This window comes from Paroedura picta, chromosome 2 (assembly GCF_049243985.1).
Source record: "Paroedura picta isolate Pp20150507F chromosome 2, Ppicta_v3.0, whole genome shotgun sequence".
Classification (NCBI taxonomy): domain Eukaryota; kingdom Metazoa; phylum Chordata; class Lepidosauria; order Squamata; family Gekkonidae; genus Paroedura; species Paroedura picta.
Genome location: NC_135370.1, coordinates 73,957,406 through 73,975,350, shown reverse-complemented (window position 1 = coordinate 73,975,350; position 17,945 = coordinate 73,957,406). Strand labels below are relative to the sequence as shown.

At 47.7% G+C, this 17,945-nt stretch overlaps 1 protein-coding gene across 1 annotated transcript; it reads right to left on the bottom strand.

Moving 5' to 3' along the window:
• Positions 1-4,587: 4,587 nt before the first annotated feature.
• On the bottom strand, positions 4,588-15,777 carry DES (desmin). Its single transcript, XM_077320801.1, has 9 exons — positions 15,147-15,777; positions 10,476-10,536; positions 9,511-9,606; positions 9,051-9,212; positions 8,791-8,916; positions 7,994-8,214; positions 7,409-7,452; positions 6,362-6,444; positions 4,588-5,996 (listed from the first exon to the last, which is right to left on the bottom strand). The coding sequence occupies exons 1-9, from the start codon at positions 15,695-15,697 to the stop codon at positions 5,955-5,957; spliced, it is 1,386 nt and encodes a 461-aa protein (XP_077176916.1). The 5' UTR covers positions 15,698-15,777; the 3' UTR covers positions 4,588-5,954.
• Positions 15,778-17,945: the final 2,168 nt, after the last annotated feature.

The following is a 17,945-nucleotide window of genomic DNA, read 5'->3' as shown; positions in this document are numbered from 1 at the left end:
GTTCAGCAGTTCTGTCATCCTGTGTTATTTTCTCACCCTTTCACCAACCAAATAACACCAAAGTAACTGGAGGCTGTCTTGGAATGACAGTAAGAATGTGCTAAGGGAAATGAACTCCATTTATACCCTGAATCAAGCATCTCAGAGCAGCATGCAGGTATGGAGGCCCTTTGAGCTTCTAAGTAGGAGATAGGTGATAATGTGCATCTTCTATTAGCAGAGGAACATGCACGTGCTAATATACTGAAGAGTGCTGGCAAATGGGTATGCTGTAGGCAGCAGGGGCAGTAACTCATGCCATCTCCAGATTCACCATGTAGAACTTCATGCTATGCAGGTACATTGGCATTTCCTTTCAAATGCCTGAAAATAATCAAATTATACTTATTGCTTCTGCACTCTCAGGGTTTGGCCCCAGCTGAGATAGTTGATCTCCTACCTAGTAGTGATCCAGACCTTCAGTTTCCAGTTCGGGCTCAGCAACATTTGACTGCTCTAGAACTGACCAGAGACACTCCCATTTCCGATCCCCAGTCCAGCAGTGGCTCTAATCACAGGCACAGCAGCAAGCAAAGGTGTTATTGGGGGGGGGGGGGCAGTTGTGTGTGGCCAGGTAGCAGTCTTACCCAGCATTTTGGAATGTGGATTCCTTTGACCAAGAGCTTTTATCAGCCGGAGACATTCCCTTCAGATAGCCCCAGAAGGAGTTTCCTACTCGTTTGCTGTTGGCTGTCTAGGGTTGCCAGCAGACTTGACCTGCTGCTGTGCCTTTCTTTCAAAAGCAACTGGATCTGCAGAAGGGAGCAGGTAATGGTCATGGAAATGAACATTTTTACTGGTGGGAGCCTGCAGATGCTACAGTTAAAACACAGGAGCAGGGACCAGAATTAGTGACTCTACACTTGCTAGACATCCACTATGGAGTACTGGATATCTGTAGCTTTCTTCTTCCCTTCCCCATAACCGCATTGGCATATTATTCAGAAAACATTGCTGTGTTGAATTTGCATGGCCTCAGAGCTCCCACGGTTGTAGCAGGCTGATTTTATCCACTTAAATATTTATTTGACTGCTGTGCAGGGGTATTCCAAGAGACAGCACAGTCTGTCCTTTTAAAGCTTGGCTTTGTCCTTGATTTACATTCACCAAAGAAGCTACAGGCTGTTGCGTTAGGTGGGCTTGGTAGGCTGGGGGCTCCTTCCAGAGTTTCTGCCAGCAGGTAGACCTTAAAAGGCCAGAAAAGCCCAAATAAAGCATTAATGTTATATGGTTACTATTCCAGTGGTGGCAACTCTCAATATTTCATCCAAATAAAAATGAATTGCAGTACCAGTTTGTGCTAGGTGAGTGCTTATGAGAGCACAGTTTCTGTGTTTTTAAGGAATGCCCTTCTGTTGTGGATGATGCATCCAATGAGCACTCCAAAGAAGGACTTGTCTTTCAGGCCGTTTCCACAGTTGTCAGTTTTCTCTGGGTCTCCTTCCTATTGGCCTCTGGAAGTCAACTTTGCGTTTGCGCCTGACCATCCGCACATGGAGCTTCCATACAGCAATAGCAAGGACTGGCTTTCTTTTCATGCTCTTCACATTAACCTCGGAGCCACATGCTCCTGTGTTCTTTTTTTCCTATTTACTTTCTTTGCACACAAGGAATAACGCAAGTTTGATTTAATGTATTTGTGATATCTTTGTATTTGAGGAAGTGTGAATAAAACTTTGTTGGTCTTTAAGGTGCCACAGGACTCTGTACTTCAAAGCTGAAATGATGGGGGAGGGGGAGCCTGTTCAGGAAGAAGGTGAAAAGGAGGGGGTGGAGAAACAACGTTCATGCGCCTTAGTGTGACCAGAAATACCACACACACACACAAAAAGGCATCAGGGCGCAGGGGAACAAAACATGAGGTGGAGAAGCAGGGAGGCGGGATTGCAGGTCCACAAAAGCATGTTGAAGGCGTGGAAAGAAGAGAGAAGCCATTATGAATGCTGACGACATGCACTGGATTACCATGAATTACCATCTCCCCTACTGGGGAGGCAACTCGCGTTTTTAAAAAAGCTGTGCGATGGCAGCATTTCCTCTGGATCTGTGCCTGAGGACCCTGATTTTTTTGTGAAATCAAGGAAATTTCACACAGCTTAAAGGGTGCTAACTTGAAATTTGAGGTCACTGCCGGTACACCCTCAGTGGGGATCATTCCCAGGGGGACTGTTCTCAGCATGGCAGTGTTTAGAATGTCTCCATGAGAACTCATTTTCACTCCTTATCATGCAGTTTATTCAAGGCAGAGAGGCCTCTGTGGAACCGACAGTGGCAGGATGGGCAGAGTAAGATCTATTCCTGTATTGTGGATGCATCCTGAATGTGAGGATGTTTTCTCCCAGGCCATTGATGGAGGGGGGCCTGTTTATGGAAAGCCCCCTCCCCCCACCATTACGGAGGCTCGCATCTTGTGGCACTTAGAGATGGGCTAGCTGGAGGCCAGAAGACTCTCTGTGCCCAGACTTTTGTTGAGGGCCAAACCACAAAAGCTGTTGTTCCTGGGTTGCTGCCTGGGTCTGCATTATTCATGTGAACCGGCAAATTCCCAGGAGTGCAGGGCCTGGTCCAGACTGAGAGGATCGCTTGCGAGGAGAAGGGGCTCCAGACTCCTTCGTGCCACTTTCATACACTTCTCCACTGAACATTAATTTCCAAGGCTCATGGGTCTTTCAGGACAGAAGAACCCCAGCACACAGGTGGTTATTTCTTTTCCACCTTTGCCTTGCAGGCAACCTCTGCTTGATGGAGCAAATTAAGGGGAAAGGGAAGATTTGCCAGATCTCTTTGTAGACCATCATGTGATGCCATGACATCACTTCTAGATATGGAGGTGATGCTGTGGCATAGCTCAGTGTTGATTTCTGGACTCCTTGGCCCTCGGTTCTCCTAGGGGGCACCAGCTGAGAGCCCTAACTGGCGAGGTACCCAGTGGGGCAAACAGCACTCTTCTGGGATCATTCCAGGTCAGGAAAACAGCACAAGGGAGGTAGAAGCACACAAGCACTCTCTCACACCGTGCTGTGGTTCTTTAAATACAAGGGCTGGTTCTGCGCTTACTTTGGTTTTTCTGCTGTTGATCCTGCTGAATTTAGATTGATTTGAACCCGGGTCTTCCTCCTTTCTACCCCCCTGAACTGAAACAGAAAGGGTTCTGCGCTTGATTGGGGAAGGTGAAGTCCAGCCGACATTACAGTGCTTTATATCTTGTCTTTTGACTGCCGAGCCAGCCAAGCGCAGCATGAGGCTGCTTGCTTCTTTCTTTTCCTGAAGGGGGGGAGGGGAGGGGAGGGGAGGGGAGGGGAGGGGAGCCAGCAGCAGCCTCACAGAGAACGAGACAAATCTCTGCTCAGAAGCGTGGGTTTCTGGAGCGCAGTCACTTTAAAACAGATCCCAAAAGGAGGGCAAAATTAAGTCTTGGGAGAGAAGTCTTGCAACCGGGAAACAAGAAGTCCTTGAACTGACACCCAGCCAATCAGGGACAGACTGCTTCTCTACGTCAGCATTGCAGGCACTGGGGGGGGGGGGGAGTTAATCCGGCAACACTCAGATCTACACTTATACTGGGAGCTTTCAAAAGCGGGTTTGTCTAATATAGCAACTTATACCCGTGCCTAGACATCACAGGGAAGGTTGGGTCACTGCAGATCAATCATGCATGTTGCAGAGGGAAAATTTAAAGTGCCCAAAATCAAAATGGAAATGGAATACAGTGTATAGGGGAGGGGTTTATTCAGGCCAGGTGAGGATAAAAAGCAACAGATCCATATTATGGGAAAGGAGGTTTCACTTAAATATTAGTAAGCATTTCTGATAGTGAGGGTTGTATATAGATGGAATATGCTGCCTTGAAGGGTGGTGGAGTCTCCTTTGTGGGAAGTTTCTTGGGGGGGGGGGATTGGATAAGCACCTGTTCACAGAATGTGATTTTTTTTTTGTCCCTGGGGGGGGGAGAGGGGGCTGGGCTGGATCCCCCTTTGCGATATCTTCTAGTTATGTGTGATTCTGATCTAAAAAGGGCCCAGAGTCCAAAAGATTTCTCAGTGGGAAACTGACAGATGCATGTCAGTCTTCTTGGCAGACTTGACCCTGACCAAAGGGACTTTGTGGATGACGGCAATGATTGGTGACTATATTGTGTAGGGTTTTCTGATCACTGTGCATTATCCAGTGAATTCACATGAGTTAAAGAGTGTGGCTGTAGGACTATGAGGGAGAGGAGAGACAAGAGGGACAAAGTTTCAGGGGTTTTCATCACCCTGGATACTTCTGGAGCTGGACAAAGCATGTGATTTCCTTTCACAAGCTTGGGTGGTACCTGGAAGGTCTGACCAAGAGGGAATCTTTATCTGGCAGCCCTTAGCAGTCCTAGGCAGGATGGTTTTTAAAACAAACACATAAAACTTAATGACTAGCCAGGGCTATGTCTCCTAAGTTCAATAAACTACATATTAGTTCTAAACTAAGGGTCAGAGCTCTATTTGGACTGTTCTTATACCAAAGAGCAATGCAGGAAAAGTCACAAAGGGTAGATGCTGGAAAACCAGAAACTCCTGTTGCTGCTGCCGCCACTCCAGGGAGGACCAGCCCATTGATGTTTATTGCTTCTGGGGGGAAACAGGACATGAGAAAGTATAGGCTGAAAGTGGGGGGTGGGGAAACAGACAACCATTTCTGTGCTCCATTGTTTATTAATCACTTGGCAGAGCCAGGTATGTGTTGGGTGGGAGGGTCAGGGGCAGAGCAGCCTCTCTCTCCATCTCCTCATTCTCTCACACCCATAACCTATTCCTCTCTCTTTCCCCCCCTCTCCGTCACCTGCCAGTTCCTTCTCTTATTGTGTCCAACTCCCTTCAACAGCCCCTTGTGGCACCCCATGCAGGACAGATATGCGATCTGGGATGAGAATAGGGAGAAGACAGGGGAGCCTCAAATGGGTGCATCAGGTCCTTGGAGTCATCTTCCTCCTCCTCCTCCTCCTCCTCCTCTTCTTCCTCGGTGACCCTCACAGGCCATATGCCAGACTACCAGCTTAACTTTGCAGCAGGAGTAGAGATTTGAACCTTTTTGAGGCCATGCCCCAACCACAAGGCACTTAATAAAAACCCACTTCCTCCTTTGGGGCTCTATCCCTTATTTTGCCACTGCACTTGCAGGAAGCCCTACTTAGGTGGAAGGGTCAACCTCCCCCCTCCCCCCCCCAATGGCAAGGCAAGGAGACTTACTCAGCTGGAGGGATGGACCTTCGCTGAAGCTACAGGCGTATGTCCTGCCAACCCCCAGGCAAGGAGTCCCGCTCCACTGGGGGAGGGGTGCTCTGTGGCTTTGGTCCCGGAGGTAAGGCTGGGCAGTTGGCTCATCCTCATTCCCTGGGCTACACCCTCTTTCCCTCCCTCCCCTTCTCCTGTCCCTCCATGGCCTGCAGACCAAACATTACTGTTCACTGCAGCACCAAGGAGGGATCAGGGGTCTATGTCTGTGCTGAGGTTCAGGGTGCAGCTACATAAGGGCAGGTTTACATGGGCAAGTGCATGAATGATGCAGGTATGGATGGGTGAGAGTTCTATGTGCAGGTGGTGGCCAGAGCTTCTGACCCTACAGTGGCGGGAGGCCTCCCCCCAATGCACACACATGGATGAATACAGACATAGAGCTGGGCCTCTCTGTCAGCCCTCCCCCTCCCCTCCCTCCAGCGTCTGGGGCAGGAAAAGCAGAAGGGAAGCAGAAGGAGAGAGGCTCTGGAGGGCTGGGTGGAGAGAGAGCCTCAGACACTCTGTTGCGTGTGTGGGGCTCTCCCCACTAGTGCCCTCCCAAAATGGGAATGCAGGAGAGTGCGTGAGAGCCAGCAGCCCTGGGTCTGTGCACATGGGAGGGAGAGGGTTGAGATGGGCCGGCTGCCTTTTGGAGGATGTCTTGATCTACAGCATTTCATGTTGCTGCTGCATGGCTTCACTCACCACCTGGATAGCAAGAGAGAGAACAGGAGAGAGGTGAAGGAGAAGAGTGATAGATGGTCCTATGCCTGCATTTATACCAATGGGGCCCTATCCTCACTTCCACTCCGGCCCAGTTCTTATCACCCCCATACTATGATTCCCTCGTGTAGAGAAAGAAATCAATCCCAACCACCAAGAAAAGAGAAAGCTGGCCAAGAGTTAGTATGTCCTGGGCTAGCCCCTATCTTTCTGCCTGACAAACCAGCTGTTATCTACTCCTAGCAGCAAAAAGAAAAACCAAACATGAAGTGTCCAGAATTAATACGTTCCCCCCTTTATTTTCCAGGCAAATGTCCCATTCCTTAGTGGCCCTAGGCAGGCCTGCTTACCTCCCCATCACGTGTCTCAATGGTTTTGATAGTCACAGTTTTCTTGGTATGGACCTCAGAGCTCCGCTGCTCTGGACTGGTCTCTGTAGGCCAGAAAGAGGCATTTGTGAGTAATTGCGAGTAATGCATGTCAAAGAAGACAGGGGCTGAAGTCTCCAGAAACAGAGCAGAAGAGCATGGCTATGGGTCTTCATTCTAGGTAAGGTCAACTTTCATCCCTGCAAGCCCCTGCTCTTCCACATGAGAGCACAGTCAAGTGACAGTAGCGGCAATGCAGGCTCACATATGTGTGCTTGCATACTGGTGAGCAATCGTGGATTCTCACAAAGGCACACACAGGAATGCAGCAATCCATGTGGAAAAGTATATTCTGAAGGTCAAGATACATCTTGCAATCCTTCTGGGAATTTTAGGCTCATCTACATGTGACATGGGGGGAAGGATTATCCATAAGTTCCTCCTATAAAGATCATGCATGCATAACCCAGTTCCAATTGTAGCATGAGAGAAAGCAGGGGGTTAAAGCCCCCTCTTCTAAATTTTCTGGATTGGAGCTGCTATTTGCCCCATTGGGAAAAACTGGGCATATAGGGCAGGGGTGGTCAACCTGTGGTCCTCCAGATGTTCATGGACTACAATTCCTGGCTACAATTCCTGACTACAAATGCTGGCAGGGGCTCATGGGAATTGTAGTCCATGGACATCTGGAGGACCACAGGTTGACTATCCCTAATAGAGGATCCCACTGAGCTCTCTCCGGTCAGGAATGTGGTGCAGGGAGGAAGAATTAACCATAATCCTTGTGCCATGGCCCTAGTTTGAATCAAGGCCCTCCCATACCTGATTCTTGCAGGAGGGAAAATGCTGGGGATTCCCTTACATGAAATACCTGTATTCGGTTGCATACTTTTGCATGTAATACGTAATCCTTCCCTTATAAGAGATACCTAACATAAATGGGGATTAGTTGATCCACTGCTTTTATCCAGTCTCAAATGTAATAATAGATTACTCACACACTGAGAGGCCGGGGTTTGTATCACTTACCTCGGAAGTTGATGGCAGAAAAGGTTTGGATGGGCAGTGAAATTCTACAGGGGAAGGAGAGAAGGAGAATCAGTGCAATCCCTGGCTTCCCTTTGGGTTTTTTGACTAACTGCCCTGACACATTCATCCAAGGAAGATACTAGTCCTTTGTCCTCTTTCTGTCTCCAAACCTGAATGGTGCTTCTTTTGCGTAATTACTGTGACCCTTTAGTCATTTTTATAGCTATGCCCTCTTGCATTGTTCAGCATCTTCATAAAAAGCAGACCTGGGTAGGCCAAAATATGCTGCAACCCCCTTTTCCCTTTCCAAACGGTCATTTTACCTCAAAAGTTGGTCTAGCCTCTTTGTCTCCTTAGTGACAACTAACTCTACCAGACGTTACCCCAGAGAGGTCAACCGCCCTGACACCATTTCCCAGTTACCAAGCATAAGGATTCGCTTTAGGCCTCCCGGCAGGATACTAGGCTGCCCTGGACAGCTAATCCAAACATCCTCAAAGCAAGATTTCTGAAGAACAAAGCTGTCAGGCATGCAATTACATTGTGCAGACCAGGCCTTCCTAGACATACAGGCCCACTCCTTACCTGCTCTCCTCGCCTTCCAGAAGCTTGCGGTAGGTGGCAATCTCCACGTCAAGAGCCATCTTGACATTAAGCAAGTCCTGGTACTCGCGCAGGTGCCGTGCCATCTCATCCTTCAAGTGTCGGATCTCTTCTTCAAGCCTCTGGATGGTATCTTGATAATTGCCAGCCTCACCAGCAAAGCGCTCCTCCATCTCCCTCATCTGCCTCATCAAAGAGTCATTCTAGAAACAAAGAGGAAGAAAGCAGGCACTTCAGAGCTTGTGAAGGAGGACAAAAGGCACATACGGATTACTTGATGACTTCTCTCATGATTGCCACTTGATGAAAATGGAAACTGTAGAATGAGGGCCACAGACATTTCGGATTAGGCAGCACACAAACAGAATGAGGCAAAATTTGGGGAGGGGGAATGGGCACTGAGCAAGGAGAAGGAAACCAAGATTTTCCCCAAGGCCAGGGGGAAAATAACTTTGTAGCTATTGCAAGAGAGTAAGGAAGGGGTGCTTCTACTTTCACTATGTGGAACATAAGGAAATGCAAGTCTAAGCATGGGGCATGATGCTTAGGAAATGTGTGCTATGCCTCTGACCTATAGGACTTTCCTAAGAAAGACAAAATGCCATCTCAGGCAGCCATTGTGCATCTATTTTACATAATGTCTTATATTTTGCTAGTATTTTTTACTTCTTAGGAGCTGCTTCACTAGTTAGCCACAGGAAAATCTCTGAGTACTGAGACAGTCTCATGCCTGCTGTTATTTTGAACTGGACCCCTTCTCCTGCCCCAGTGTCTCTCACCGTGCCCTTGAGTGCATCAATCTCACAGGTGTATGACTGGATCTGGTGCCGGTATTCCATCATCTCCTGCTTGGCTTGGCGAAGTTGATCGTTGTTTTTATTGGCAGCCTGGGTTAGGTCAGATACCTGCATGCAAAGAAGGGGTAAGCAAGGCTGATAAACACCAGGGGACACATTTATGCCACATCATGAATGAAGCTCTCCAGAAGCCTCTGCCCCCGACCTTTCAGCCAATGCATATCTTGTCCTTTGCTCCATACCTTGGACTTGTACCAATCCTCAGCCTCGGAGATATTCTTTGCAGCAATGGTCTCGTACTGAGCTCGGATATCGCGCAGTGCTGCGGTCAGGTCGGGCTTCGACACATCCATCTCCACTTGGATTTGCTGCTCCTGTAACTGTGATTGCAACTCCCGGATTTCCTGCAGATCCAAGGCCAGCACAAGGTTAGTTCTGGTGCGTTACCAATGGGACTGGAATCTTGCAGATCAGTCACTGGCACCCCTGCCGCCCCTGTTCCCCACCACCACCTGCCCCCATTTTATCATAGGATTGCCCTTACAGCCTCAACCCTAGTCCTTATTCACAACCACTGTTCCTTCAATGCCCAGCTCCTACCCATCCCTACTTAGCAGCTGCTCCTCCCCTTCTGGCAGCCATCTTTCTGAGAAGTACTGAGCCTGAAGAGAAAACCTTGAAGTCATCAAGATATGTGCTTACCTCTTCGTGTACCTTTTTGAGGAATGCAATCTCCTCCTGCAAAGACTCAATGCGCCTCTCCAAGTCAATACGGGCCAGAGTGGCTGCATCAACATCCTGTGATAGCAAAGGAATCAGGACATGAGCTCAGGGGTGGCAGATTCCAAAAGAGTGGCCAGTATTGCTACAGGAGCACAACTTTGTTGGGGCAGAACAAATTAACTAACTGGAACTATTTTTAAACTGCATGCTTCTGCGAAGACACTGGTCTTGCTCTCTGATCTCTAAGTGACCTGATCTGGGAGTATGGCCAATTAAACCATGTAGGAAGGTCTAAAACCCCAGGAAATGAGTGGGTAGCCCAGGCAAGGACAGCCAGATTCACATGATCTTTGGACAAACGGTTGGTCCGCCATGCCTGTGTTGAAAAAACAGCCGCTGTGCTCTGTCCCAAGTTTGCCATCATCCATTTAAGCCACTTTGAGAAGTATTCAAAGGGCTTATACTAAGAATGAGCACTCTATTTTCCATTTTGCCAAAGGTACCCAGAGTGCAGGATGGCTGAAAGTATCAGCTCAAAGAGAAAACAGGAACCCAGCTGTCACCTGCCCAAGGATCATACAGGGATTTTAGTTTTTAAAAGGGAGATATATGAGGAATGCAATACCAAAAATCCAAACAAGTCTATCCAACAAATATATTTTTATCCTGCCATTTCTCCAAGGAAGTCAGGACACCTCATAGAGTTGTACCTCCCTCTTCACAATAACTCTATGAGGTAGGCCAGATGGACTAATTAGTCCACCACCACATTGTGTCCGTCGTGACTGAGTGCAGATTTGAACCTGGGTCTCCCAAATCCTGCTGTTAGAAATCGCTTTCAGCCTCCAGGTCCAAAGACTTTCCATCCTTTTGGAACAGTACCCCCCCCCCCCACACACACACACAAATGCAGCAAAAGGAACATTTGCAAGATCTGGACTTACAGCTCTGAAGGCAGCTAAATTGTTCTCTGCTTCTTCCTTAAGATGGATCTCCTCCTGTAGCCTGGGAGAGCAGAAAGAATAGCTTTCAGTCAGCAGTTCCCAGAGAAGACACTCTGAGGCCTAAAGCAGTGCAGCATTTCATACTCCCCAGGGGGTCCATCGAAGCCTTTGACCTGTGACTCCATCCAACTCACAGGAGTAATAGATGCATAATTATCCTGCATTCCAGGAGGTGGAGTAGGTTCTGGCTCAGGGCCAGGCTGGGAGCAGACAGGAGCATATCCTCCCTTTGCCTGTTATAGTCAAAGCCTCAAGCACAAAGGCATGAGCTCACCCATGGATAATGCTTATTCTTCCTTCCTTTTAGGGTAGCAGAGCTTTGCTGCATGCACTTGGGCTGCAGCCTGAGCCAGAGATCTGCTAAGAAGAAGCCTGGGGAAGGGCTGGGGAAGAGAGGACCCTCCGTCTGGACTGCTGGGGCTGAGGAATAGCCCAGTATACAGGGAAATAGTGATAATACAATACTAGGTATAAGGATACAGGGACAGGTGGCGTGCCACTGAGGTGCTGGAATGCCCTACATGGTATCCCAAGCATTTGATATGGGAGAAGTTTGAGATTACCGGGTGGATTTAGATAATAAGAGACAGGTTGTGAAGAACACATGTGGGAGTTCTGAAATCCTCTGTCATGGACAGCACTGAACTGTCTGTAGACTTCTCTCCTTCTGAGTATGGAATGCCATAACCTGCCCTCATCATTCTACCAGTTTCCAGCAGTAAGGCTTCAGCCCTTCAACGTTTAGCCCCACAATGACTTCTTGGATCAACTTCAGCTCTGGAGCACCAGGGCTCACAATGGCAGGCTTCCTTCCATAAATTCTGTCAATCCCAGCCCCATATCTGCCTTCCTTCTTAGGGGCAAATGCAAGAAGACAGCAAGGGGCAGCGCCTGTGGTGGATTTAGATGGCTCTTTATTTGTCTTGCAAACTCTTCTTTCCTCCAAATGGAACTAATTTATTGCAATCCCACCCAGAGTAGGTGGTTGTTCTCTGGGAGCCTGGCCAATTAACCATATAGGAAGGTCTAAAACCCCAGGAAATGAGTGGAAAGCCCAGGCAAGGACAGTCAAATTCACATGATCTTTGGACAATGGTTAGTCCCCTGTGCCTATGTTAGAATCATAGAATCATGGAGTTGGAAGGGACTTCCTGGGTCATCTAGTCCAACCCCCTGCACTCTGCAGGACACTCACATCCCAATTGCTCATCTACTGTAACCTGCCACCCCCTTGAGCCTTCACAGAATCAGCTTCTGTTGATGGTGTTGAAAGAGATGAGTTCTAAGCCCCTGAGCAAAAGGATCTAGCTTGCTGTTTTTCTACAGAGAGTTAGTTAACACACTGCAAAGCACTCTGGCAACATCTGGACCTGACACGATTACGATTAGGCGAAAGATTTATGCAATCTGAAGAGAAACCAGAGTATGACACAATAGGGTGACAGGCGGCAGAAGCAGCTGGAAAAGAAGTGGGCCCTCTCCCTTACTTGCTGGTCTACTGTAGTGGCATTTGGAAGATTTAGTGCAAGATCCAGCATGCTTTGCTGGCTACTGGTGACATCAGAAGTGGTGCATACTGAGGGAATCTCCCTCTGAATATGAGAATCTAACCCTGCAGCTAGTCCAGGGCAGACTGAATGAGTCTCTGTCAGGATGTTTCTTCCATTAACCCTCTGAAATGACAGAACTTCCTGTCAATGCACTTAGCTGTCTTTGTTCAGCATCCTTTGCTTTTGGCTAGCCCCAGTTGTGCCTTGTCCATCATAAGAGCTAAATCTGGAGGAGAAAAGTGAGAGCTTCTAATTCCTCCCGGGCTAGCCACTGCCACAAGCCAGGGAATAAGCCTGTCCAGTTATTCCCTTCATCCTTCCTGAAGGAAGATGACAAGATCCCTCCCGCACAAAGGCCTGCTTTTCTAATTGGCTATTTAATCCTTCTACTGCTCCAGTGTCATGATATTAGCCAAATCTGTTGTTACCAGGAAGCCTGTGGGAGAGGAAGGGCTGCCTCAAGGAAAGCCATTTCGATACTAGTCTCACTTTGTCACAGCCTCTGATGATCTAGTGCAGTTTGCAGCCTGATTCAGCAGGTCTCTGGTTTGCTTTATCCTCCTCTCCCATTTCTCTTCTCCAAAATGGGGAGTATGAGGCTTGAGAATAGAGTTGCCAAACTCCAGAGGTTGCCTGGAGATGCTTTGTTCCCCTTGAGAAAATGGCTGCTTTTGGAAGGTGGTATGTACCCAGCTGAGATCCCCCTCCTCCCCAGACCCTGCTGTCCCTGGGTTCCACCCTGAAATCTCCAGGACTTCCCTGACCTGGAGTTGGCAGCCTGACGTGAGAGATATTTGGGCAATTGTAATCATCTATTTAATCTGGAACCCCAGTTGGTAGGATAATAATTTAGAGCTGCCATCTTGAGTGTGTGTATTTAAAAGGTTCCTCACAGGCAAACATTCACCAGTTGTGAGTTGTGACCTTCCCCATCACTTCATCTCTGTGCCAGAAAAATAAAAGTGTTCTGCTTGCTGAATTTGATTGGAAGAAAAAGATGATGATCTGCAGTGCACCTGAACAACCAACTCTTGATAATGGGGCATCTTGCAGACTGTTCTGCCCCAGAGAAAGATGAAAGCCAGGGACAAAAGGACTTCCTGATTACCATAGGCCCTGGCTTCTCAAGTACTGGGACAGAAGCTAAGGTGGCCAATTCTGAATTGGGGCATTCCTGAATGAAGGTGGGTCCAGGGGAAAGTGGGATTTGGGAAGATTTACCTCAATCGGGTAAAATACCCTAGGGTCCACCTTCCAAAGCAGCCATTTTCTTCAGAGGAACTGGAGATCAACCCTAGGCAGCACTCACAAAACAAACCTTACCACCAAGAAATAAATATGTGTTTAGAAAGCTAATGGTGTATTGAATGGATTAAAATCCTCACGACTGTACCAGTTCCAACTCTTGTGGTGAGAAGAAAGATCCAATGAATATCTCACGAATGTTCTATGCTTGTGTATGTGGTTGTAGCATCCATTTTGGAGCAGGTTATTTTGTAAATGCTTTATAGCGTAGCCTATTGCTGCAGTTCTGTGTGTGGGAAAGGAAACAATGTTTTTTTTCTACCTCAGGTAATCACTACACCAACCTTTTGAGGCAGGTCACCATCCATTGCCATTTTACAAGCTTGAGAACAGAGACTGATCAATACAGTGGAAGTAAGTTGTGGGGTTATTGGCTGAGCTGGGATATGTGGACAGATTGCAGCAGGCAGGAAGAGGCCATAAAGCTAACTCTGGGATTCAGAGAAGTTTAACAGCAAGGAGCTCAGTATCTTAAGCTTATCAAAAAAAAAGGTCAAGAGGTGATTTGATAAAAGTGAAAGCAGCTATTTGGAGGATGAGTGTAAGAAGGGCTTTAGGGGCTTTTGTTTTGTCCAAAAGACAGCATGCACCAATTGCTGGGTTTTCAAGCTAAATACCTTCCCATGAGAAAATATATCCTGGGGTCTGATAAAGAAGAATTGCTAGGATATACTGTTTATGTGCCTTTTTAATAGTCTGTAATCTTCAAATCAAGATAGGGTATTGGACAAAGACACGGTTTAGTTAACTTTTTGGACTAAAATATAAAGGGATCTCTTTTTGTCTCAGTAGTACTCTGTATCCTTAAATCGTATGACTCCCTGAACCAATGTAAAATCTGGAAATTCTTCCAACACAGATTCAAGAACTGTTTTCCCCCTTAGAATGAAATAGGTCTATTTAAACACTAACATGTTTCTTTAAATTGAATGTCTGTTTTGGAACCACCATCTGGACTTTCTAAGTATAAAGATAGAAAAGAAGATCTCAGGCAGGGGGAAGACAGAACCATAATTCAACTCACTCTAAACTCCTATAGATTTCTGTCCCAGGAATAAGTAGCGTGTCGAGGAGATGCTTACTCTGCTATGCCAAATGACAAAAAGCCTGTCATTCTAGAACATAACTCCGGGACATTAGGATTCATCTTTACACCAAGTGGTAAGTGTTGCAGTGATTGAGAAGAAGAGTTGGTTTTTGTACCCCATTGTTTACTTCCCAAAGGAGTGTCAAAACAGCTTGCAATCGCCTTCCCTTCCCCTCTCCAAAATAGACACCCTGTGAGGTTAGTGAGGCTGAGAGAGCTCTGACAGGACTGCTTGGGCAGAACAGCTCTATCAGGGCTGTGAGAAGCCCAAGGTCACCCAGGGGGCGTCATGTGGGCAAGCGGGGAATCAAACCTGGCTCCCCATATTATATGCTGCTCCTAAACACTACACCATGCTGCTGTAAAGGTAGCTGGTATCCTGATTAAAGACAGTCAAGGCAGAGAAATGTTGGCAGCTTGGAAATAAATGCTGTACCAGGGTGACATAAGGTAGGGCATCTGTGTTTCTTTTTTGAAAGCCACAGCTGAGAGACGATGCCTGACTTGAGGTGATTCTGCCTTGCACCCCCCTGTCCTGCTTACTGCTCCCTCTCTGGTCAGAGCAGGAAAGCTGTATGGGTCTAGGAAAGAACCCCAAATATAGAGAAGCATATGAAGGTAGGGATCAGCACTGAAGTTTGTAGCAGAAGAACAAGGGCGCATTCTCACCTTTGCTTCAGTTTCTGGAGGTCATCCAGGAGATTGTCCCTCTCCACATCCACACGTGCCCGCTGGCTGGTCAGCAGCTCCACCTGGCGCCGCAGCTCCCTCAGCTCCTCTTCATAGATTTCAGCCACACGGGTAGGTTCTTTGCCCTTGAGCCGGTTCACCTCGGCCACCATGAGTGCATTCTGCTGCTCCAAGTAACGCACCTTCTCAATGTAGCTGGCGAAGCGGTCGTTGAGTTCTTGCAGCTCGACCTTCTCATTGGTGCGGGTCTGCAGGAACTCCTGGTTCATGGCATCGGCCAGAGAAAAATCAAGGAGCTCCCCAGCACCTTGGTAGGCTGAACGTAGCGGGGCTGAGTAGCTGGCTCGGAAGCTGGATAAGCTGGGTGGAGCAGCGCCGCGGGACACCTGGTAGACCCGAGAAGTGACGGAGCTGGCTGAGGAGCCCTTGCTGCCAAAGGAGGCCCGCGGGAAGGAAGGTGAAACCGCCCCACCACCAAAGGTACGGCGGTACGAGGAGAGCCGCTGGCTGGAGGAATAAGACTGGCTCATGGTGATGGCTGGAGGGGACAGAGGCAGAACAACAACGGCTGCTCTGTGTGAGCAAGGCAGAGTCAGGAAGGGGACTTGAGCTCTGGCTATTTGTATCCCTTTGCCCTGACATCATCCAACTGGCTCCTCCCCACTTCCCCCAACCCTTCACTTTCCAGCCGGGAACAGCTGTGGATGCCTCTTTAAGTGAGTGGAATGCACCCTGGAGCTGTGACAGGGCAATGGCAGGGAGCAAGTCATGGGATGCCGTAGTTCCCTTCGGCTTAGCAAAAAGTAGGCCTCAGCTGAGGATAGGCCCAGACTACAGCCTTAGGGGCAATGAAAAGAAGCAAAGGAGGAGTGCAGTGGGTAGGAAAACATGCTGGGTTAAGAAAGTAAAAGGCAGGAAGAAGTGAGTGAGCGGAGGAATAGAAGTGATTCAACACACAGCGGAAATCGAGAGTGAACTAGTCGTGATTTGTAAATGGCCTCTCTGTGTTTTAGAAACAGAGGAAAAGAAGTTAAGGGCAAATTAGAACATTTGCATTCCATTATAGCAAAAACAGAAATATATATATATTTATGTTTGGGCAGGGAAACAAATTCTCATGGACGGGAATGAAGTCACATTATGGAATGCTTGATAGTCACAAGTTGAAATCTCTTAGTTCAGCTGAAGAATAATCAATACAGTGCTAGAAATATGCCAGATATGGGTACCACTGGTCTTTCTAGGGGCTAGACCATAGAAGAGAAGAGACAACTCCCAGCGTGTTGTGAAGCTGGGGGTTTACACCTATTTTAGCTGTGCAGTTGGAAAGCAAAAAGGATTCTACTGTCTGCGACAACAGCTAAAAAATCAGTTCCTGGTAAACAAGGGAACACATATTCCCTGAATGCTGGGCCCACTGCAAAGCCAATTCAGCCTTTCTAAAGCAAAAAATGGTTTATATCCAAAGACCAAAAACAAGCCAATATCCTTGGAAAATGGGTTGGGGAGGGGGTACTTTGGCTATTACTGTCTTTCCTTCCTAATCTGGGGGCTGAGTCAGTGACCCATCAGTCTGCAGTGAGTCACCCTGCTTATTCATGTGCCCAGAATGGAGCCAGCCTGTGATGTCAGATGCTATACTCCCTGAATCTCCTCCTCCACTGCTTCTCCCAAGTGGCAGCCAGTAAACATAAATAGCCTCACTGCTATGCAGCTATTCAGAGCCAGGGACCCTCAAGCAACGAAAAGGCTGGTAACCCTTGCTGTTTCTGCAGACTAGCAGCTCCAGAGTTTCAGCATTTCTGTCTCCTGAAGGCAGTTGGGTGTGACTGGGATACACAGCCATGAAACCATCTGTGCTGTCTGCATAGTTCACTCTAGCCCAATATTGCTGGACTGAGAAAGCATATTCTAGACTGATGGAGCCTGCAATAAGGAACATACGTTATGTTATACGGGAGATTAATGTTCTGAGCAAGGAACACGGCATGTGATACAATAGCCTTAATTTGCTACTCTTTGATAATTTTAGTACTGAAAATGCTGGAAGCAAAATTTTGAGACATGCAGGACAAAAAACTTCTTTCAGATGAATGCTAGTCCTGATACAAAACATTCTGTTCCTTTTCTGAGTCCTTTATTAATATAGCATTCTTTCACTGAAATTCATGGGACAGAAGAAGAGTTGAGGCCATTCCGCACGACTTCAATGTAGCAGAAGGCTTGCAAATTGTAAACGCTTCTAATTTGCAGTTCCACAAAACGTCGCACATAATCTGCCACACTCCTGAAACATTCCCGCAAAAAGCGATTTGTTGTAGCGCTTAAAGGGAAATTGGGAAAAGTGGATTCACCCTCCGAAAAGCACTACACTCTTGCAAACAATCTGCAACACTAGCGAAAAAGACCTGTGTGTTCCCATTGTTGCGGTTCCAACAAAGTCCCTCCCCCTGGCTCTCTCCTCCGAACTTCCGGCGAAGCGATAGCCATTTTTTTTTTTCTCGGAGCGAGCCAAAAGCAATGAACCAGTAAGGCTTCATTCACCCAGCAAGGCTTCTCTGGCTACAGTCCCTCCACAGAAGTGCTTTAAAGCTCCCCTAAGTCCCCAAGCACAACACATCCCCGTTTGCCAGTTCTCTTTATTTTCGGCCGAAAATTGCGCCCGTGCAGTGGGGGGATTTTTTTTTCACTCGGGGGAGCGTGATAATGATGACTTGCCAGCTCACACGCCAGCTAGGTGGGTCTCTACGTTAGGAGGAATCAAGGCATATTCGTTGC

Bases quoted from the DNA above. Each gene is read 5' to 3' on its own strand.
- DES (XM_077320801.1), bottom strand. From the start codon at position 15,697: ATGAGCCAGTCTTATTCCTCCAGCCAGCGGCTCTCCTCGTACCGCCGT. The intron at 10,537-15,146 runs GTGAGAATGCGC...CTGCTCTCCCAG, and splicing joins CTCCAGAAACTGAAGCAAAG to GCTACAGGAGGAGATCCATC. The intron at 5,997-6,361 runs GTAAGCAGGCCT...CTTGCTATCCAG, and splicing joins TTGAGACACGTGATGGGGAG to GTGGTGAGTGAAGCCATGCA.